At 41.7% G+C, this 22790-nt stretch overlaps 1 protein-coding gene across 2 annotated transcripts; it reads left to right on the top strand.

The window, feature by feature from the left end:
- The first annotated feature begins 37 nt into the window (after nucleotides 1-37).
- LOC139630611 (calcium-independent phospholipase A2-gamma-like) lies at nucleotides 38-22171 on the top strand. 2 transcript variants are annotated; one of them, XM_071494225.1, is made up of 10 exons: nucleotides 38-202; nucleotides 511-1790; nucleotides 3039-3188; nucleotides 4887-5038; nucleotides 5298-5392; nucleotides 6403-6574; nucleotides 7218-7275; nucleotides 7631-7825; nucleotides 16467-16665; nucleotides 20063-22171. In XM_071494225.1, exons 2-10 carry the CDS (start codon nucleotides 579-581, stop codon nucleotides 20338-20340), a joined length of 2511 nt encoding a protein of 836 aa, XP_071350326.1. In that variant the 5' UTR covers nucleotides 38-202; nucleotides 511-578; the 3' UTR covers nucleotides 20341-22171. The 2 variants fall into 2 exon arrangements, with proteins under 2 accessions (XP_071350326.1, XP_071350334.1); XM_071494233.1 differs by lacking the exon at nucleotides 38-202 and having other exon boundaries at nucleotides 510-614; nucleotides 698-1790.
- Nucleotides 22172-22790: the final 619 nt, after the last annotated feature.

Genomic DNA, 22790 nt, shown 5'->3' with positions numbered 1-22790 from the left:
CAGAGCACACGGTGCGTCATGTGACCATTGTTTTTCTTTTGACTGACGTCGTCACGTCATTCTGGAAATAAAGTGTCAGGTCGGATGACCCTGTGTGTTACTGCACTCGTATACGTTTGTGTTAACTTTGACGAGGAATGTCGACTTGCTGCAGGGGTTAAAGGATTTCTGGCTTCCATGAAACGACGCCATAAAAAGACTGGTGAGGGTTGTTATGTTATGTTATGTTTGGCCTCTGTGATGTGAATGCTAGCGAGTAAGCTAGCTGCGCCTCTCTGTGATGTCCCCACTCTGTGTTATCAGCTAGCAGCTGTGTTGATCTGACAAGAAGTTAGCTATTTTGTTTACTTCTCAGTTTGGATCGGTAACCAAAGAGGTTTTACTTGTGAAGAAAACTGAACAATACCTAGAAGCCAGATTTAGGAGCAGTGTTAGTGATTTTATTTCACTTGTCATTTCACCGTTTTCTTTCTTTCATGTAAATATCACTTTTCTGTTGTTCATCACCAGGTTAATTCAAAGGGAGAGCATAGACCAAATATTTCTTTGGATGGCATAAACTCTTATGACCTGAAAGAATGAGTCGTAGATGGGCTCCAAATACCTGGGTGAAAGTAAGCAGAGCGTTTCAATTGTGGCAGACACATGCTCGCAAGTCAGCAGCATCACCTCCCTTGTCTGGTACCTCTCACTGTAGGCCTCATGTACAACAGCCCATTTGCTACAAGGTTGGATGTCTCCACCACCCGAGGAACAGGGGTCGTAAAGGATGGCTCTTAAAGGCTAGCCAGGTTAGACAAAGGCTTGGAGTCCACACCAGCGCCCTGTATTTAAACACTTCAGCCTCACGTTGGTCTGCTGGTCTGAGCCAACACATGTCACGGGTCAGGAGCACACTGGACACAGTTTCTAAAGCTGTGAGTGGGACACATACAGAACTTCTCTCCAAAATTGCCAGACTCAAACCTGATGCTTTGAAGGGTTCGAATAAAGCAGAAATCAGTGTTGAGTCAACACCAAAAGCTGAGGAGAGTGTGATCCCAGCTACTCCAGCTCCTACTAATGCTGCTCCTCCTTCTCCATCTACCACACCCAAACCTACAATTAACTCATCTTCTGCTGGTCCTCAAGTCCCTAGTGCCACTACCTCCACTCAGTGTCACAGTTCTATGCAAGCAACTGGTGACGCCACAGTCCTGACTGTGCAGGAACTCAAGCAGAAAAGACTCAGGCGTGTTGTTCCTGCTGTCAAAGCCAGCTGTGTAAGGAAGGAAGAGGAGCTCAAATCTTCATCAAGCGACAGTGAGAACAAGAGTACAACTTCCAAACAAACCACTGCACTTTTCCATCCCAGCAACATTTCAGTCAGCTTGGATGAAACGTACAACTACCTGGCCCATCACATCAACTCATACTTTGGCAGCAGTACAAAGACTCAGGACAAGAAAGTGGACAATGTTGACTATTCCTCTTCTTCCTCTCAGGGCCAACAAACTAATGACCTCATGTCAGTGTCTGATAAAAGAGACACTGTTGCCCCACTTACCCCTCCTTCCTCCAAGAAGGGTTTAGGACACTACCTGTCCTACTCAGCTCCCACTGTGCAGGCCTTTGTCGGGAGCTACATTGCTCCTCTGGTCCCCAAGTTCAGAACAGGAGAGTCCAAGACTGCTACAGTGGAGGAGAAGAAGCTTGAGGATGCAGCAGTGAAACCAAGTGAGGCCGCAATTAATAAGGAGCAGAAGGCTGCAGAGGAGAAAGCTAAGAAACTTCTACTCCAAAGGGAAAAGGTAGGTCAACAAACAAAGCAATATTTCATGCATAAATCATTTCCATTTATAGGAATATGAATCTGACAGTAAGCATATTTTTTTTAGTAATTATCTCCTTCAGTATCCTCTGGGTGTGCCGTATTTTTCAGTTTCATAGTGCTGTATGTAAACAATTAGTCTCACTATGCGAGATATGACCTGTGTCTATGTTTGAGGGAGACATGATCCCCTCCAGATAGTTCTGAGTATCTGGTATACTATAGCGGGGTGCCTGCTGTCCACACATCGACAGAGCTCTTGCTACTCTATATGTCTAATGGTAGTGTAGTGTACTGATGTAGTCCCTGAGTTCTGGGAATCTGTTTTTAAAAATAGCCCAGTTGAAGAGATGGGGGGCCACAGAAGGTGTGCACTTTGTAGGTCATGCCATATAAACACACCTGACATTCATGGCAAGGATAGATTGAGTATTTTGAAACATGAACTAACGTGTGACTTGGCAGATAACAAAAACACTGCATGACCTACATCCTTTAGCTGATGATATACAGTAACAGTGTGATGCACAGATGATGGTGCAGTTCTGTTTTTACATTTGATCCAAAAGCCAGACGTGAATTGTGAACCATCAAGGTCACAAAAACATCTTAGTGCTACTGAAAAGGTCTGTGTCTGTTGGCAGAATAATAACAATTACTCGGTGGCAGTTTTGTCATTAATATGTTGATTTAACCACAGTTAATTATCCCACTTATGCTAACACTTATATAGGTTCAGTTTTCAGAACATGTTTAATATTATTGATTTAAAATATTGTTCATTATTATAATCCAGTTGTTAAATTAATGAGTTAATTACAGTGGAAAATTTACCACTGAAGTAATTGCTGTTGTACAGACATATATTTATCTAAATATTTGATTGGATTGTTTCACTTCAAGAGGTTCCTGAAAGTTAAATTGCCCATGGACTAAGTTAAACAAACAAACACCACCTTCATGTTAATCCTAGTGACGTAAGTAGATGTCATATTACATACAGTACTTTCAGTATTTCTGTATTGGACAATAAAATGTTTCTTCTCACTCTAGGTGGTCACAAAAGAAAGAAATGGAACAGTGACAACATTGATTAGTTACTGTGTGATGTTATAAATGAAAATGAGAGGTTTTTTTTTAATGAGCCACACAATTTGTTCATTTTAACTTGGAATCCCAGATAATTAACAATACGATTTGATTGGTTGCATATTTTTTTGGCTCCTAGATCATTGCCAGGGTGAGTGTGGACAATCGGACTCGAGCTCTGGTCCAGGCTCTACACAGGGCCTCGGATGTAAGGGTCTACATCAACAGGGTGGAGGACCTCAGCTACCATCTCCTGGAGTTTCCAGAGACTCGTGGTGTTGCTGTTAAGGTGAGAAATCTGAACAGGCTTGCATTTTTTCCCCTCAGAATAAGAGCATCCTGATGCTTTGTCAGCAAAGTGTCTGATGCTGCTTTGCATGTCAGAAGCTTCACCTCTTATGTTTGCCACTAGTTAATCGTGTAAAGACAGTGTTTACACCAGCAGGTTTTTTATGCATACATTATCGTGGTATATCTGGCATGAACCATTAAACAGCTGTAGAATGTGAATAATGTAGATAATGGCCTTCTGCTTATGTCTGGGAATTTTCCCATACCAGACAAAATGTCAGTTTGTCAACTGAGGCAGTTTACAGGCTGCTCCCTGTTTATAGTCAGAGCTATGCAACTATATGCAAACTGCATACTGCTGTATTTATTTGTGACTCAGCCTTATCTGCAATGGCAACAGGACTAGGGATGTTCATTTTGAACAGAGAGGCTCCTCCTGACAGATCATCACACAAGGCGAATGTCTTTTATCTTGATTGTTACAGAGGAAGCGACGCCACACCTGTCCAGGAACACAAAAAAAACTCTGTTATATATTTATGATGTTATTATAGAGATCAGCTCTACATGTGATTAAAAAGGAACAGAGGAGCAGAGCAGGACAACTGGTCACCTAACATGGGGTTGGACTGGCATTAAACCTCAAAATAAAATAAACACACCAGGCCGACCTGAGTCCTCAGCATAGCGGGCAGCTTCTCTACTGGTTTTTATTCAGAAATGTCAACATGTCGACATGCTGTGGGGTCAGTCTGGTGCGTAGTCTGTTGACTGTGAGACCCACAGCAGAGAATACCTGCTCCGATGGTACCAATGTCCCATGATAGTTCAACTGTTAACTGATATTAATTGGTCACAATTCTTATTGTTAGTTAACGGTTAAGTGGTTAATTATGAACCAACTTGGTCAGGAACTCATTCAATTTTAACCTATTTCAAACCAAGGCCACTTTTAACAGTGTTAGGAGGGTTAATCCTACATGAAAAATCAAGAACAGTGTCAAGATCAACATATAATTGAAAGAATAATTCTGATAGCTTTGCAAATGGCAACAGAAATAAAGGACATCATTGTGGTAACTGACTGACTTGAATTTCAATCTTACTTCAATCATGATGTGAGAAAAGATTGTCCTCCGACTTCTCATACATTTATTCCAGTCACATTATTTATTGGTTGTAGCTTTTGGTATCATGTGTCCGTGTTCAGACTTAAAACACCTACATGCTGCACTCACAGTGATCTTCACCATCTCTGTTCTTTTTCATGGTATGATGTGCATTCATTACTCGTGTCACATTGGTTGCGCCGTGTTTGCTTTGCTGAAGTCAGTCTGATTAAATAATGACTTTTGAGATCGCAAAACTTGCCGATGTACACCCAGAGGCAGTGGGACTGAACTCTCATTCAGAAAGCATTGTCTGTGTCCTTGTTTGTATAACTGAAAAGAGACACTGGCAGAATGGGAGGAATGCTGTATGAGGACAAATACAGAGGAAGAGAGTTAAGCTAACAGGATGTAAAATTTATCATTTTCAACCAGCCCGGCTCTCATTGTTTCCAGTGCCACCTCCTCATTCCTACATTGCGCAAGTAAATTTGTCGGGCCAGTTCTGGTCTGACCTCATCATGGTGGATTAACAATGTTCTTCATTTCCACTTCTGATTGCAACGGTATGTTTATGTGTTCCCCAGGAGAAGGTTATCCCTTGCCTCCTGCGTCTGAAGCAGGCCAATGACCCAGGCCTGAGGGCAGCAGTTAGAGAAGCCCTCACTCTGGTGGGCTATCATAAGCCTGTTAAAGGCCGTGGCATACGGATCCTTTCCATAGATGGAGGAGGTTTAAGGTACAACCTTAACTGTTCTATGATGTTTCTTAACTATAAGATGTAATTCACTGATGTAAAGTCTTTTCAAAATGGAACTAAATGACATTTACTGCAGCCATGTCAGAATATTTTGAAAAGCAATTCACTGCTTGTCTTTGTTAGTCTAGTTGGAAAATCAATCAAATGTCACTCTTTATAGTCACTTTGTTTGCTGTGGCTGTAATGTTATTTGTTAGTGCCTCTCTGTGGATATGAATGTCTGACTTTGTGCTTTCAGGGGACTTCTCGCACTTCAGACTCTACAAAAGCTGGAAGCCCTGACTGGCAAACCCACTTACCAATTGTTTGATTATATTTGTGGTGTCAGCACAGGTACGGTGTCCTCCTGCCCTACTTCTGTATGTGTGTGTATGCATGTGTGTGGATTATCAGAGTAGACTGGCAGCACTTATCACACACTGACGCATTTGTTGCTCTGCGCTTCTTTCGACCTCAATTTCACCAACCTACCCACCCTACTGTCAACCCTGCAGCTACACAATCAGTTTAAACCAGAGTAAATATGTTGCGATATTGTTAAGATGCTTAGATGATTAATAAAATTACAATATTAATATTAATTTATCTACATCTGGTTTGAGGAATTGTCAATAAATTGATTCATACTTTTCCCATGTATGCAAATTCACCACAAGGGGGAGTTGTGGACCACTGTTCTATCCATCTGCCACTTCACTGTTTTCATGTCACAGCAGATTGAAAAACTGCATTTTATTTGCAGCTCACATTGCACTTTAATTACCACCAGAAGTTTCTGTTTGTGCTCAGTTCCTGTCAGTTCTCTCAGTCCTAATCGTCACCAGTTGGAAGTGCTTCATTTTCAGATTTACCAAATGTTGTCAAAGCATAATGTAATCATGCTGCCAGATCAAATGATGTTCACACATTTAAAACCCATCTGGGCCACATCTGGCCACTGTGATCAACCACAGTATTCAGGTATACCTGAATTCTGCACTCACAGCACTGTTGTGCCTTGGTAATCCTGTCAGCAATTCAACTCATTAAGAGAAAGTTGTTGAGGAGTGTTTGCCTACAGTGTTATAATGATGTTAATCTCAAGCACTGGTTATGAACTGCTCATCCAAAAGGTAGTGCTACTTGTAACTGATAATCCTTAAAGCAATTAGCTTTGCACCAACTCCACACCTTTAGATTAACAGAAAAATGAGCTGTACATTACCTGTGTTATCAGGATTACCACACATTCAGCTTCAGGAGTGATTGAAGCTCGTACACTTCATGCTTACAAAAATATTATGTTTTATGATTGGTTTACCAGGACCTGTCAGTCTCTTTGACTGTTTGTTTTTCTCCCTCAGGTGCTATCCTGGGGTTCATGTTAGGTGTGTTCCAAATCCCACTGAACGAGTGTGATGATATTTACCGAAAGCTGGGCTCAGATGTTTTCAAGCAGAACGTCATTGTTGGCACTGTGAAGATGGGCTGGAGCCATGCTTTTTATGATAGTGAAGCCTGGGAGAACATCCTTAAGTGAGTTCTACTGTTATTGTTGATGACAGAGGAGGGGGTTATTGATTAGAGTACTGTTAAAATGTCACGATAGTGATGTGGTTAAACAGTTCAAAACCCAAAATGCCTATTGTTTCTGAACACCTCTCTTCTTCTTCCCAGGCAGCCAATAATTTTGTTTTTTACTTTTATTATATTATTTAACTAAACATACAAACTATGTAATAAGAAATAGACATGCCCTCAACTTAAACATTGCATCCGCTCTTTATTTTTGTCAAACTTACATTAACATTGTGTGATGATGGATTTTAAAAGTGAAGATTTATTTGCGAGGCAAGTGTAAATGTACCATGGATACAGATAAAGTCAGCTATGATGTTCACTGTGACCTGACTCAAGCAAATTTCAAGTTTTACATGATACGGAAAGTGAATTATTATAATACATGGAAGTGACAGACATTGTTGTAAATGGCCTAAAAAAAGTTCAGCAGAATGATCCCTTAAAATAATTATGCTGATCACAAAATAATTTCAAGTTCCATTAACTGATATGCAGGAGGATTTTGTGAAGCTTGCAGAATGATTTTCATAGCAAGTCATAATAGTGTCCAAAATTCGCTTAGTCAGAAAATAACATTATCCTATCTTCCCTTCCACAGAGAGAAAATGGGATCTCACCTGTTGGTGGAGACTTCAAGAAACTCCGAATGCCCCAAGGTGAATTTTATAAGATGGTCTGACTCAATTTCTGTTCTGGTGCTGACCAGTGAGCCTTTGTATTTACTAGGTTATTACACAGAAAGCTCCTTTCTCAATCTCAGGCTTTTTTCTCTAAGACAAGTGAAAGGAAAATACACTCTAAAGCCATGTAAAGCAGTGTGGCTAAAGAAATGTGTAGGATTTCATACGTCAGCAGACTCCTTCGAGGCTCAGAGAATAGAGATGATACTAAATAGATCTGTCAGCCTGCTGGTTTAGATATTGTGTCTGTATTTTAAATCTGTTTGGATGTAAAATGCTGCTTCATACTGAAAAAGACAGTCACACTGTGTCTCATGTCCTTTACCTGTAGGTGGCAGCGGTGAGCACCATTGTGAACCGGGGAGCTGCTCTGAGGGCATATGTGTTCAGAAACTACAACCTGCTGCCTGGGGTGCGCTCACACTACCTGGGGGGCTGCCAGCACCAACTCTGGCAGGCCATCCGAGCCACGTCAGCAGCCCCTGGGTACTTCCAAGAGTTCACCTTGGGGAATGATCTCCATCAGGTCAGTCCCATTCAAAACGGCAACAGGGTAGCAGCAGGGGTGGCTCTGATCATGATAGGCTTGATGATTAAATCATACAGTTTAATTCTGAAAAATCCCCTGTCAGTGTTTGTTACAGAAAAGGTAAAGTGATGCGACCTATACCAGTGGATTTACATTCTACATCAAGAGTTTAAGCTTTTAGCTGATGCTCTTATCAAGGATGTTTGTCATGAGTACGACTGTTACATAAGCCTAAATTTCTAGATCACCTCCATTACAAGCTGTCTTCCTGCAGTGCATGAATAAATGCACAAACATGTCATCAGTGTACCTCAATGTGAGCAGTTTACTCTGTTTGATTCACAAATTCCTGCAGCACTCTGCCTGAGTAATACAGGGCTTATTGTTGGTCTGCTGGATTTAAATGCTGCATAGTCTGTGTTGACGGTGGTGAGTCTGAAGGATTTTGAGAAGCCTAATGAGAAAAATCCTGTGCACAGCAAGCAGGGGGGAGGATCTCCATTTCCTTCCTGTCAGTGTTTATTTCCAGTCAGTTACATTTTGACAGCAGAGTCTCAGTGAGACGCACTTAAATCCATCTCCACTAAACAGGTATGCATTAGCCATCAGTAACATAACAAACCACCCGTCCACTCTACCATTTTAACGATCGATACATATGGCTACTCTTTACCTTTTATGTAAGAGCTTAGTCAGAGAGCAGAAGAAACAAGAAACCACACAAGTTAAAGACATAGATGAATCTTAGTAAATACGCTACTGGATGTTCAAAGTGCTTTGAAAAAGAGATTCAAACACACATGATAACTACTGCAGATCCATGCACAACAAGTCTTTATGTCCTGTATTCTGTTGGGGTAGCCTGTGTTTGACCTGCCCCATCCAGATGTCAATATCTCCTTGAATTGACATTCAAACACAGATGTGGCATACAGACTGACAAACTCAGCTAGGACCAGTGTGGCACGCACACATGTGAATGAGCATGTGTTTGCTTCAAAGGCAATATCCAGAGTCAATGAGCTCCTGCACTCTTAATTGGAAGCTGTGTTAGTTGTGTAGGTGAATGGGGAAATGCAGGAGGAGAGAATGAAAGAGACTGGTTGATGAAAACCCACCTGTGGTGGGAGATTTCCCCAGCTTGCCATCTAGCAGGTCTCGCTCTACTCTGAGATGCATAAATTATCCCAATGCAGAGCTTCCCTCATCACACACAACTGTTTGACTGCTATATCTGCCTCGTTAGGAGGGAAAAGACAGACAATCTAATTATGGAACCGCTCTTCCAACCGCTGTTAGACAGCAGCCAGCAGGAAAACTCATACTGTGAGAAGATGAGACACCATCAGTAGTTTAATATATTTAACACATTTGATGTGAAATCGGTTACAGGTGTTTTATTTGGATTTCTTTTCTTTCAAAAAAAGATATTAGAAAAAGAAATCTTCTGTCCTGACCCAGTAAGATGTCCTTTTTTTTCGCTGCTCATGTTCTTCTCAGGGTAATAAATCTGTAGAGTATATTTTAAGGTTGTGTTTAGGCTTGACTCACATTTCTTGTGCGATACGAGCTTTAGCTCATTTGTTCCACTTTCTACCCTCTTATTTTTGGAGCTTTACCTGTGTTCACTATGTCTGAAGATCCTCTACCAGCACTTGTTTTCCTCCGCTTTTCCAAATGATATACAGCAGTCTTTTGAACATCTGAACAGTACTATCAGGGTATAAACTTGCTGTTTCATATTAATGCATTGATTTGGAATACCACAAGAGGTGCACGGAGTCAGGAGAGGACAACTTCTCTGTGCTTCCACAGACAATTTTTTTTTGTCTTGAAGTCATGAACTGCCTTCACGACTTCTCCAACTTCTGCTTCTATCAAGCTACAGCTTGAATATATTAAACAGCTTGAGTTCGTGATTTAAAAACATTTCACAGCCTCATCAAAGCTGTGGAAAACCATCAGTACAAATGTAAAAGGTTAAGAGTTGACTGTAACTTACTGAAGCATCCATCCATTAGCAATCTAGTTTATGAAAAATGAGAATTTATGATGAGATGCTGGGTTTGATTAGTTTCAGTTTTCACTGATAAAGCAAAGACAAATGTGCTAACTAACTTAAACTAACATAGACCAGGATGAAAATACAGAGTTTCTGGTGGGTTTTTACACTTCTAAACATGATTGAATCTAGGATAAAGTAAAAGACCAGCATTTATAACATCTTCCTTTTAATATACAGCCTCATGCAGCTTTCAACAACTTTACTGTTCTTGTGAACCTCTGGCCAGATTCAGAGCACCACCCAGCCTGATGACTTTATTCGCTGGCTGTTTGAAACTGGTCGTGAGCATAACATGCAGTCTGTGTGATGTCAGGATTCCCTAGAGAGAGAGTCATCTCGCTCTTTTCCACAAACGCCCACAGAGTTTTCCACTTAATTCAGTCTCCAAACAATCACACTTTTGTACGGTGTGCGCAAAGGGTCGCCATGCCATGTGCTGAACGAATGCCCGAATTCTCAAGCAGTGTTTCAAGAAAGTTGTGATTGTTCGTTGATGTTTCTTTGACTCTGCAGGCTGGAGCAGAAATCTGTCTGACAGAGCCAGAACTTTAGATTCACACTCGGTACATTGGGGAAATTGTAACTTGGAGCAAGACCTTTGAAGCAGAGAAGCCATGGTATTATCAAAGCCTCACACTTGCCACCATAGCCATAGAGGGGATGCCTTAGCAAGAGGGAACAAGTGGAAAAGGGAAAAAATAGAGAAGATGAAGGGAGGGAGGAGGCACATTTTCCACATTAAAGCTCTCTCAGTTATCTCCCCTCTAAAAAAAACACAGAAGTAGACGACTGGAGATGTTTCATAATGATGCCAGGGCATGCGTGGAATGGCGAGGAGGGCCCGATTTTTTTTTTTTTTTTTTTTTTTTTTCTGCCTAGTTGCCATGGTGTCTCCTGAGGCGATGGGGAGGAATGGGAGCATGTTTTGTGCCCACCTCTGCCAGCATTTAATGGGAGGCATGGGATCAGTAGGCCACCACCTTCTGTGGGAGCTCTTGAGAGCCCCAACAAGGCACCACGCTCAGCAGAAAGACTTCACACAGCCAGAAATGGAGTAGGTCACGTCAACAGTCTCATACTTCTCTGTCACTAATGAGTGACAGAGGGAATGAGTCATTAAATGTGGGAGATTTGGCTGAACAAAAAAACTCAACACTATTTGATTCAGTGTGAGAAAAGAGGAGAAAGATGCTTCGCGTTGCACAAAAATTGAATACCATTCCAAAATGCAGTTCAAGAGATCATAACCTTTTTGGATCACCTCTTTTTCTTCTCCTTTTTTCCCTTGTAAAGACTTCTGCAGGTGAGGGTATCGGTCATAAATTACACGCTCGGCACCACAGCAGAGAGGTGAGAGGTGGTGGATTCAGAAGGGCGACAGAGGAGATAAATCTTAACTTTTAGCCACTTCCTCATCCCAGCTCTCTCCTCCTGTGTTAAGCCCTGAGAGCTCGGCCCAGAGGTTGTTGGAGGATGGAGCTCAGACTTATGAGCCTTGCTGCAGACAGCTTCCTCTTCTGAGACAGACTCAGGATCTTTGTTCCCCCGAATATAAACACACACTCATGGATTCTTTCACTGTCACATTATCTCTGTTTCCTCAATCCGCTGCTCTTTCTGTGCTTTTGTACAGATGTGTTTTCACACATGCGCAAACACTTGATTACACTGGCACACTTGTTTGGGGATTAGGCCAGTGCACTGATTATGTTGACTGGCTGCTGTATGAAAGCTTTCATGAAACTACCCTGTCTCTAACCCTCTCTCCCTCTCGCAGCGCATCACACTTTGCAGGCCTCTCACTGCAGTGGCTCCAGATGAGATTTCTTGGACTAAGTCTCAGCTTTAAACCTTGTATTAAAATGTATTTGTATGCAAGTGTGTGTTCAGTCATCTCTCCTGAACAGCTCAGCAGGGAAATTAGCTTTAAATTGTCCAGTAGATGACTTCTAATATGAAGTTGTCAAATAATGTACATAAAGGCTCAAAGGAATCTAGACCGAGTAAATATGAATGAGAGGGATCTGCATCCATTTATAACACTGCAAGAATTTTTCACAGTTGAGCCTGCATGGCTTCAGCCAGCAGAGATGATTCATTGTTTCAATACTGGGTGCACATGTGTGGTCTTGTATTCACCAAATGTGTGGGAAAAGGTAACTGTGTGCAGTAGATCTCAATTGCTTTGCCTGCCTGGGGCGAAGTTGGCACTCGGCACAGATGGGTCCCTCCTCCCTTGACAGCCTGGGAAGATGACTTGAACCTCAATGTGACCTTTGGGGCCTATAAAGAAAAAAGGCAAAGAGGAGAACTGGTCGGCGTAATCACATAATATGGCATGAAGACCTCTGACTTGACCTGGCTGCCCACTTGAGAGTGACACTCACCACACTATCACTGTTGTCTTATCCTCATTGGTGACAGTTGTGGCCTTTAAGTGGATAAGATGCCATTTAGGCAATTGATTGTACCCAGCGAAGGTTTATGCTAAGTATTGAGAGTATACCAGAGTTTTTTTTATAGCACCCTAATTATCTACATTGTTGATTGAATGACCATCTCTGGAAAACAGAGTGGCTATTGTGACTGGCACATTCTGATGTTCACGACTTATGTAATGCTTCCCTAATTAATCATTTGAGAGAGGAAACTCTCATTGGCAGAGCCTGATAATAAATCATGACAGAGCTTTGTGCTCCTCAGTCCAGCTCTGTCAAATAAGCCAAAGAGGAAATCGTAATGACTACAGCTGCTCATTGGGACTGTGATGCGAAAGCTACATCAGATGTACTGTATCTCCAAGGCTCACCTCATTTAGATGTAAGCAAGCACTCTGTTCCCTGTGTTGTGGCCGCTCATAATGACCCTTGCATAAGGCACCACTGAGTGCTACCCACGGGTTAGAGAGAGAGAGAGAGAGAGAGAGAGAGAGATGGAGAGAGATACAGAAGCACACAGGCTGAATGAGGAGGATGAAGTTTGTTGTCCCAGCTAATGGGAGCTGACATACACTGGGGCGTGAAATGACTTTTACTGATCCCGACGATAGCACCTCTTTTCTATTCAAATCAGCACTCCCCCTCTAAGACAGCTTAAACAGGCACAATGAAGATAAGCTCCCAAAAGTTAATGACAGTGGAGACATTTCAAACAGCAATGCAAGGAACCTATAAATCATGCATGTCGTAATTTTGTTTATCTATCATGGCTCATATCATCTGAGTAGTTTATTTCGCAATATGCTGTAAAACCTTGTTCTTTTTTAAGCTATATTTCGGATTAATTGGCCATCTTAAGACGTGAAACATGTTCCCATAGGTGCGGGAGACCTAATTAGCTGAAAACTTGCCTTGTTCATGCATAGGAAAATAAGGAGCTGGTTTGTGAATCAGCCATTAGACCCCGAAGGGCAAAGGCGAGGCCAGACGAGCGCTGATCCTCTGGAGTATCAACAAACGGGCTTCACCGGAATCCAGAGTCGCTGTCAGAGGAAATCATTAAGCCTCTCAGGAAGCCGGATTTCAAACTTGGCATTTCAAAATTCAGTTTCCACTCAGACTCTGGGGTTAAACTTCCGTCAGATGGTCAGGACTGACGGGTGTACCCTCTAAGGACATTTATACTTTGACACATGGAATGTTTTTTCAGTTGGATTGAGTCATTGTAAATACAGGCAGCATTACAGCTCTAAATCCTCATAAATGGAAGTGACCTTTGCCTTGCGTCATACCGAGTGTTTGATAGGCAGCTCGAGTTTGGCCATTTTGTATGCAAAGCTTCTTTGCAGTTTGTCCTAAGTAGATCATTGTTTCTAACTTAAATCCTCATTCAAATATGCCCCAGCCTCAAGAAACCCTTGTGTGAGAATGTGGCAGTGAACCAAGTATGGATGTCTCACTGAAAAGTGGCCTTAGAGAGCCCAGGCTATACCACTGCAGTTTCAGCATCTGCCAAACTGTTCTCACTGTACGTTGAGCGTGGTACCTTCTCCGTCGAGGAGGCTTGTTTGGTGTTGACAGCTGTGGAAGAAGATGGTGGATGCAGATTATCCTCTAAATAATTGACTCTTCGAAAAGTTCTGAGTGCAACACACAAAGAGATCCTACCAGTTTTCCAGTGGCACCACAAACCTCCCTCACTGCCAATAACCAGACTTTTCTCTGTGGCCACAACTATGCTCACCAGCTGTGAATTGCTCAAGCAGGTGCACTGAAATGGAGACAAGTTATAGCATTCAACTCCCAACTCACAGGAGCATTGTGCGATTGGCTTCTAATGTTACATGCCTTGGCTCTGTGTGCAAGGCCGGCCACTGTGCCTGTGAAACTTGCCCCCAGCTATCGGCACAAAGAACCCATAACTAGACCCAGACTGTTGCCATAATTTCCACTGAGTTCAGAAAATGGAGCCACTCACAGTGGTATGAGTGATAAGAAAACTGCTTAGTTGTTTTGTTTCCAGCTGGGTTCGTCTGGGGCTCTCTGCAGTGCAAGTCCCTCTAAGTCTACATTAGGAGGAACTCCAATCGAGGCATTTTCTCCCTTTTCTGTGATTCATTTTATTGGTCTGCCAGACACCCTACTGATGCATAATGACATGCTTTGGACAAATGGCTACCTCAGCAGTTCTTCCGTGCTTTGTGGCGGAGTGAAACCCTCTTTGTCCATCCCAGCTAGTGAGATAGGTGCTCTCTCAGGCTCCGGCTCTCACAAGAGATTCTCTTAAATAACCTAATATAACATATTAAATGATTCATACATTCCATTATCATAACAGATTACTTCTAACAAATCAAAGAAAGTTCCTCTATCAGACAGTATGATTCAGAGGGACTAAGGACTTTGTAGTTTTTCACATCTCATTTTCATTTTTAGCCATTCTAGCTGCATGGATGGCATTGTTAGGCTGTCAGTCCATTCATCACTTTATGCAGACTGAAATATCTCAACCATTGGAGGGATTGCTGTGAAAATTTATACAGACATTTGTTGTGGACCCTGGCACCAACAGTAGATCAATTCAGAGTAATATCCTAACATCTACTAAATGAATCGGCACACAATTTGGGACACTTCATCACTTCATCATTTTGTCTATATAATGTCAGAAAATGGGGGGAAAATTCCCAAAGCCCAAGGTGCCCGTCTTTACAATCTTGTTTCGTCCAACCAACAGCCAAAAACCCAAACATTTACATTTACATTTCCTCATTTTTGCAGAGGCTTTTATCCAAAGCAACAAACATGTTCATTTTATCATAGAAGAATAAGAAAACCAGATAATGTTCAGACTGTTGACTGTGTTTCTTGATAAAGGACGTAAAATGATTAATTAATCAATCAATCAATCAATACAGATGCTGATTAATTTTCTCTTGATTGATTATTCAACTAATCAGTGCAGCTCTAATGCTTTTTTAACCTAATTCCTGAATGCAAATGACATTATCATCAGCTCCAACTAGACTTTGTTTCTATGTGAGACGGTGAACATGGTAAACATTATACCTGCGAAACATAAGCATGTTAGCATTCTTACGATGTGCATTATGAAGACATGAGCATGCTTACTATAGCATTTACCTCAAAGCATTGCAAGTATACTGTATATTCTTAGTCTTGTATGACTTTTATCTAATGCCGGATAATGCAAAGGACACCTGCTGTCATGGAGCTATTACTTGATGCAGTGCCCCCAGTCTCACTACCATCATCAGTTTCCTTTGCAATTTTATTTTCCCGGGCTTTGGATTGATGATACAATTTTTCAGTCCATCTCCCCTGATGATAAGCAGACCTTTGCCTTTGTCGGCAGCCCTCATATTCTCCAGCGCACTTTGTGCTATTACATTTGTACAGAATTGTCATTAGGCTGAGGCAATGCTGGGTTGGAAAGATGGGATGCACCCCCTCTCCTCCTGAAGCCTCAGTGTGTATGAATCCATGTGACACACGCTGCCAGAATCACGCACCCTCATTATTATATGCATTGACTCTAAGCAGGCATGAGCTTTCGATCAAACATGCGCACACACTCACACATAAACAAGCACTCTTCCCCCCAGAGTGTCCCTAGACCCCTGGGGCCCTGCAGCTCCCACCCCCCCAGCCTGGCCTCTTTAATGAGGACTAGCCCCTGTGTGTTTGATCCTGCTGCCAGCCCGCAGCCCTGCGGCCCCTCAACCTCATGCCTATTCAACAATCCCCACAGCCTCTCCAGTTGCTCCCCCATAGCCTTGGGTAGACTTTGGATCCAAAGCAAAAGCACTCCTGGGCGGTTTGTTTGATATCAAAGACAGTCTGACTGAAACTGTGAGGGAAGGAAAAAAAACAACAATTTAGCTCTGTGGTTTGTAGACCTACAAAAAGCTCTGGAACTGCACATTTATCTGTTCCTTTTGTTTCATCAGATGTTCTTTAAAATTTCATCTACTGGCTGGTAAAATCCATGAAAGGTTTTAGGTTTCAAATGCCAATTAATTGGTTTCGCCAAGACTGTGGTCTTGGCATAAAACACCATTCATTGCCTGTAAATGGAGTCTCTAACATGGCCCTTCTTCGGTTTTGTGCATAGGACGGAGGTCTGCTGATTAACAACCCCACAGCACTGGCTATCCATGAGTGTAAGTGTTTGTGGCCTAACACGCCCTTGGAGTGTGTGGTCTCCCTCGGTACCGGCCGCTTTGAAAACCCCGGCAAGAACAACACCACCACCTACACGAGCCTCAAAACCAAACTCAACAATGTCATCAGCAGCGCCACAGACACTGAGGGTAAGTGAGAGTCCCTGTGAAAACTTAAAGGTGCATTATGTAATTTAGAGTTTCACAAATTTGTCATCTGTGAATGTCCATCTGAATTAGACCTAATTGACCCTTTCTTATCTGCCTTTTGAAAACCATTATAATGGCTTTTCTGGCCCTGAAGGGAGCTTTCGAATATGTCATCAGGGTTATCTTGGCCTGGGCTTGAAGACTGCAAATGTATTGTAGAAAGCCTGCGTTACAAACTGGAGTTGTGAGGTTCGAAAGGTGTGGGTACCAGGCTTGGAGGGTGTAATATAAAATGTCATTGGCTGCATAAATGTAAATAAGTGTAGGATCCACTAATGTTTAGAACTTGACTCATTCAGTTTTGACATTTATAGCTGTATGGTGTCTTGTGAGACCTGCAACTCCATGGTAGAAGTGAATCACAATTCTCACGATCTACATCACGATCACGATCTACAATAATTGGTCATATAAGGTCAATTATATCATCTCATGACCACTGGCACAGTAACAAAAACGTCTCATTATTTTTGTTGAAATTGAAACACTACTTATTATGTAAAGGGAAACAGTCCCAAATATCATGACATCCCATGCCAAACACAGACAAGTGGCATCAACAGAGAGGAAAACTGGTCAAGACATGTAACTCGCCAACAGGGATGAGCCACACAGTTCACTAATGGATGGATGGATAGAAATAGATGGTATGTGACCTAATATGACTCACTGGTATTGTTGATGTAGTTATGTTTGTGTTGTCTGCTTCTGAAGATTAAATCATTTCGCACTATAATTAGAACATACAAAGACAGATACATGATTCTCCCTGTTTCTGTTTCATTTCTAAGGGAATGAATTGAGTTTTGATGTCATCAGTGCAGAAAATACTGCACTGCAGGTTGACTTTGTTCTGGATGCGTCCCGTTGTGCCCACCGTAGTGGCAACCTCTTCTGTCTCCTTATCACCTCTGGACACGGGCACCTCAGCTGTGCCTAAATTTGGCTCGGTCCCCTCCCTGTTGCTGCTGCTGTGGTGCAGTGTGTGACCTAGATGCTTCTCTGCACTTGCTCCTCCTGTATTTGGGATTAAGCTCTCCCCAGCTTTCCATCGGGCTTTGTTATTTAGAAACAGAAGATTAGTGAGAATGTTTATCACATATTTTCTCTTTTTCAAAAGCTCCCCTCCTGTCCCAGCCTCCTACTTTATTTTAGATGTGTCAGTAGAGCTTGTTTGTTGTTGTGGAGAGATAAGGCCGATCTAATGGGCTTTTAGATGTAAACAAAGCTTCTTATTGAATGGTGACTTGCTCGCAAACTCACTCGGTCACGTTTGGTGGAGCACAGATTAGGTGGACCTGTTTGGGTTTGTCAGACCACTCCAGTGGTTGTCCGACCACCACCTACAGAAAAGGAAAGTAACAGCAGCAGCAGTTTATGCCTGCAAATGTATTTGTGTCGATGTCTCCACCTACAGCCAAGGAAAATAATATCTGCTGCAATTTTCTTACATCTAACGGTGTGTTCAAACATATAGAAGCCTGGACAGCAACAGCTGCTATTTATTGTGAATGAGACATGGCTTTGCAGCTCTTCACCCCCACCTGAGCTTAGCAGACTCAAAAAGTGCCCAGCTACACTACAAAGTTGAGAAGCAGTGAAAGCTACAGTCAGGCAAGAGCCAATCACAATCACCTTGATTCTAGTAGATTCAGACACAGAATTGTTATCTAGTCCACTCCACTACAGGAAGGAGCCGCAAATTCTTTTTAACTTTAGACAAAATGGAGGAAAAGCTGATCGCTACAGTCTACAGCGTCCCAACTCCCAACAGCCAGAGTATGCTCCACACAGCACACCCCCAGAACTACATACTCATACATACTTTATATCCACATGTGTTAAAGTTTGCAGGTTTACCTCTTACGTAGTTGCACTAAAGCTAGAAGCTGATTCAGAATCAGCCTTCCAGTTAAAGAATATCTTAACACCCCCTGAAAATTGTGTTTTTGTTGACCTTGATCTCTTCTCATGATGCTGCAGTCATGTTGTGGTGTACAGCCCCAACAAATGACACTCCAACTGCACTTATCAGTGATTCTGATAAGAAACTTAACTTTCTAACTTAGGAAACTTTCAACCGGAGAAGGTGATGAAACTGGGCTCTTCAGCCTGGTGTTAAGTTACTCTTTAATTATATCAAAAGTGTGTTATGGAAAACTGATGCTGGATCAACCTTTAATGAAATCTCTGACTGTATTGAACAATCTTTGTTTGATATGGTCCATAAATTTTGTTTTGGTTTACAGTACTGACAAGCAGTACACTGAATATATTTCACAGAGTGAATGCTGTCCTGTAGTCGGAGCCCATGTCGGCTTGTGAATGGATATACTGTGAACCCCAGCACAGATTTTGACACAGATCTATAGTAATTCCATATTCAGTTATGAGTTTGCCGCAGATATTGATCTTGATATTAATGTGCAATAGTTTACTCTGAAATACAGTAATTCTGGAGTATTATTATTTGGGTTTCATTGCCTGGCAGTGCTGGGAAGGTTACTTACCTGGTCAATATCTAAATAGATTTTTATTACATCTATCTTGTAAAAATCTGAGACTGAAATCTGTGATGTCATGATTTTATACAGCTGCAGACCATGAATGAGAGGCTGTTTGATTATTATTTTAAATAACACTCCATTGCCCAACATGTTCAGCTAATAAGTCTGGAGCAGCACACTGGTAATAAGGTAATAAAATCAGGAACTGTCTGCAATTGACTGTATTAAATGGTGGAAACAGTACTGGTGGCAGTAAATTATAATGGGATAGAAACTGCATCTAATCTCTGGAATTAACCATGTGTTAACTAATTGATGAGTAAGCTTGTCTTTCAAAATGTGAGTATAGTACATTTGACTGATCATAAAAATATTTTTAAAAAAATGTTTATAAAAGATCAGATAAATTACTCATTTGCTCCACAGCCTCAAAGCTAGTTTGAACAGAATCCATGTTCTCTGTCCAGTGTTTGCTCTGTTGAACAACTGTGGGAACATATACAGAAAAAAATAACTGTCACCCCATATTCACCCCATTATTGTTACCAGCTGCCTGTTTGTTTGCATTTGTACGTTGTTGATTTTAAATTTCTCAGACGAAGCGGATGAAAACAGCCATGACAGACAAGGCAGACATTTTCTCTTGGTATTACCTCACATTTCGAGCCTGAAGCGCTTACTCTGGAACACATGTAATGCTGTCATAGCGTTGACAGCTATATTCAGTCTTAACACAATATTTGAATGTTTGCACAAATTGGACAGTTAATTGTGTGTTTATGATTTTCTGTCGTCTGCGGCCTCACTCTCACCTCTCTTGTTCCCTGCAGAGGTTCACGCCATGCTCGCCGCCTTCCTCCCTCCTGACACTTACTTCCGCTTCAACCCCTACATGAGTGAAGACATCTCCATGGATGAAAACCGACAAGAGAAGCTGAACCTGCTGCAGGCTGAGGGCGTCCGCTACCTGGAGAGGAACGAGGAGAAGCTGAGGAAGGTCACTCGCATCCTCACCCGAGAGAAAAGCTCCGTCCAGAGGATGGCAGAGTGGGCCCGGCTGAGAGCTGACATGTATAATGGTCTTTCCTTTTACTCCTCGAAGCTGTAGATACAACACAGGCCACCTTTACCTCACACGGAAACTCTTCTCTTAAAATTGCCCGGAATGTGTCATGGTAACATGATTAGTGTGTCATAGCTGTTGACTTCTTGACCTGTAGCTTTGAAGAACATTGTGTAAATGTACAAGTAAGTAATGTATCCATGCCAAACACTACCTTCCTCCTCACTCACACTTCCGACTTTGACAGTAATGTAGTGTTAATGTGTTACAGTTTTGGCAGCGAAAAAGCATCTGTTTGCCACTGTGGCTGGCAGCTCTTAACTTAGCACTGTTGCTTTCAAAGAAGATGTGTCAAATGATGTGTGGATTTGGGAAACTCCCTGAAGAGGGATACACCGTCGAATGCGTCTTGTATGATTAAAGGAATAGTTCGACATTTAGAGGTAATGCACTTGTTCACTGCTTTGCCAAGAGCTTGATGATAAGATCAATAACACATTCACGGTACGGTGAGTATGAAGCTGCCTATTAGCTTAGCTTAGTGCAAACACTGGGAACAGGGGGAAGCAGCTAGCTGGCTCTGTTCAATGGTAACAATATCTTCCTAGCAAGCTGTTTCCCCGTTTCCAGTCATGCTAAGCTAACCTAACAGCTGTCAGCTCTAGCATTTAGACATGAGACCAGTATCGATCTGAACTTCAAGCAAGAAAGCAGCATATTTAAGAAATAAAGGAATTTTCTGAAATGTCAAACTACTCCTTTAAATGCTGAATACTGTAAAGTTTTACAGTAGCTGGTGACAGTTTTTCTCGACTGTTTTCCCAAGTGAGCACTTTCTAACCATTTTCTGTCGCTAAGAGAGATTTGTTATGACAACCAATATATCCTCATAAACCTGTGTTTATATTTTAACAGAAAAATATGTAGATGGGCTGGCTATACATTTTATAGAAAAAATTAATATTTGTTAAGCTAAGCTGCCAACATGTACCACTGTAAAAAGAAAAGACAGGAAAAAAATCTTCTAAGGTCAGTCTGACATTTCTCAGTTGTAATGACTAAAATTTGCACATTTAACAATGCAGCAACTGCTCAGCTATGTAATTGTACATTGATAATAGTAGCATCAGTGCATGAGGGCCCACTTAAAGCATTACCATACTACATACTGTATGCTGTATGTAAATGCATGTTATATTTAGATGTTACACACAAGCACAAGTCAGTATCTTGTACAAAACATAAGTTACATATTTAATTCTAATGTATCTTTTAAAAAAGTGTATATATATATATTATAATTTTTAATAAATATCCAGATGGAGCTGCACTGTCATAACGTTGTACTTTTATGTATTATTTTAGCCTCAAAGTATTTCTGTTCAGTTGTTTCAAATGCTTTTATCGTTGTGCACTTGATTGTATGGTTTTATGGATTCCCCACAGGCTATGCACATTTTCTGCTGTCTTCAGTGTGCCCTCTTTCCCTTTGATGCCTCTTCTCAAAAGCCTCTTTCACCCTTTCTACCTTGAAGTGCTGTGTTTCAGTCCCCACTCTGCTGTACTATAACAGTTGTTGAAATCATTCAGACTTTAGCTGAAAGAATGATTTAAAAAAGGCTGCTGCTTATTGATTTGTTATGGCTGAAAATCCTGTGTTGCTATGTCTGGGCTTTTTAAAAAAAAAAAAAAAAAAAAAGCATTGCAGATGTTCATTTTCATGCCTAACCGGGTCACGTACTGTATAACTGGTCCCAGAGGGCCTGAGGTAAAATGGACACAGATATTAACCAGATTAATATGATTCCACTGTTCTCCTGTTGGTTGTGTGTAAAGACTGTTTGAGAGTGTACGTAATTAAAAACCCATCACTGAACCTCGCTGCATCTTGCCTCCTAATTATATGAAGATTAGCTGATTGTGATCTGAGGAAAGCTGCCGTGGACCAACTCAGGAAGAAAGGACGTGCGGATATTAAGTTGGTAACTTGTACTCACAACTACATAATTATTCCAACAGAGATCTGGACTGATATGCACCCTCACCTCAATTTCCAAGGTGCTTGGCTTTATTAGCAACAAAATCTGATATAGAAAATTACAACTGCAGGCACATCTGGAACAGCCAGTGTCTCTCTTCCTTCTAACTCGAATATAAGTTGTTGAGTGTGTAAAGGTGGGATTGTATTTTTCAGAGGAGGGTAATTTTAAAGCCCATCCCTGAGCTGTCTGTCATAAAAGAGAGGAAGGTGAGATGAGACAACTGTGCAAGCCTGTGCTCAGGCACCTGGGTAACAGCCCCAGCCAGTGATGGATCACATTTCCCTCCAGCGTAAACACCTCACACTGACACGGCTCTCCACCAACTGCTTACACGCATGAAAACACAGCGATGGCCGCAGAAGGCAGAGGACACGACAAAACAGCATCAACACTGGTCTGAGGGGGAAATAATACAGGATGTAGGCCGTTCAACAGCAATATAAACATATAAAA

This window comes from Trachinotus anak, unplaced genomic scaffold (genome assembly GCF_046630095.1).
Source record: "Trachinotus anak isolate AG129_WGS33_773 ecotype Australia unplaced genomic scaffold, CSIRO_AGI_Tana_v1 ptg000002l, whole genome shotgun sequence".
Classification (NCBI taxonomy): domain Eukaryota; kingdom Metazoa; phylum Chordata; class Actinopteri; order Carangiformes; family Carangidae; genus Trachinotus; species Trachinotus anak.
The sequence above is the reverse complement of the archived record's forward strand: the minus strand, read 5'-3'. Positions and strand labels throughout refer to the sequence as shown.

Excerpts from the sequence above, each read along its gene's own strand:
- LOC139630611 (XM_071494225.1), top strand. The coding sequence starts at position 579 with ATGAGTCGTAGATGGGCTCCAAATACCTGGGTGAAAGTAAGCAGAGCG. Across the intron at positions 5,393-6,402 it reads TATTTGTGGTGTCAGCACAG|GTGCTATCCTGGGGTTCATG; the intron begins GTACGGTGTCCT and ends TTTCTCCCTCAG. Across the intron at positions 7,276-7,630 it reads GAAACTCCGAATGCCCCAAG|GTGGCAGCGGTGAGCACCAT; the intron begins GTGAATTTTATA and ends CTTTACCTGTAG.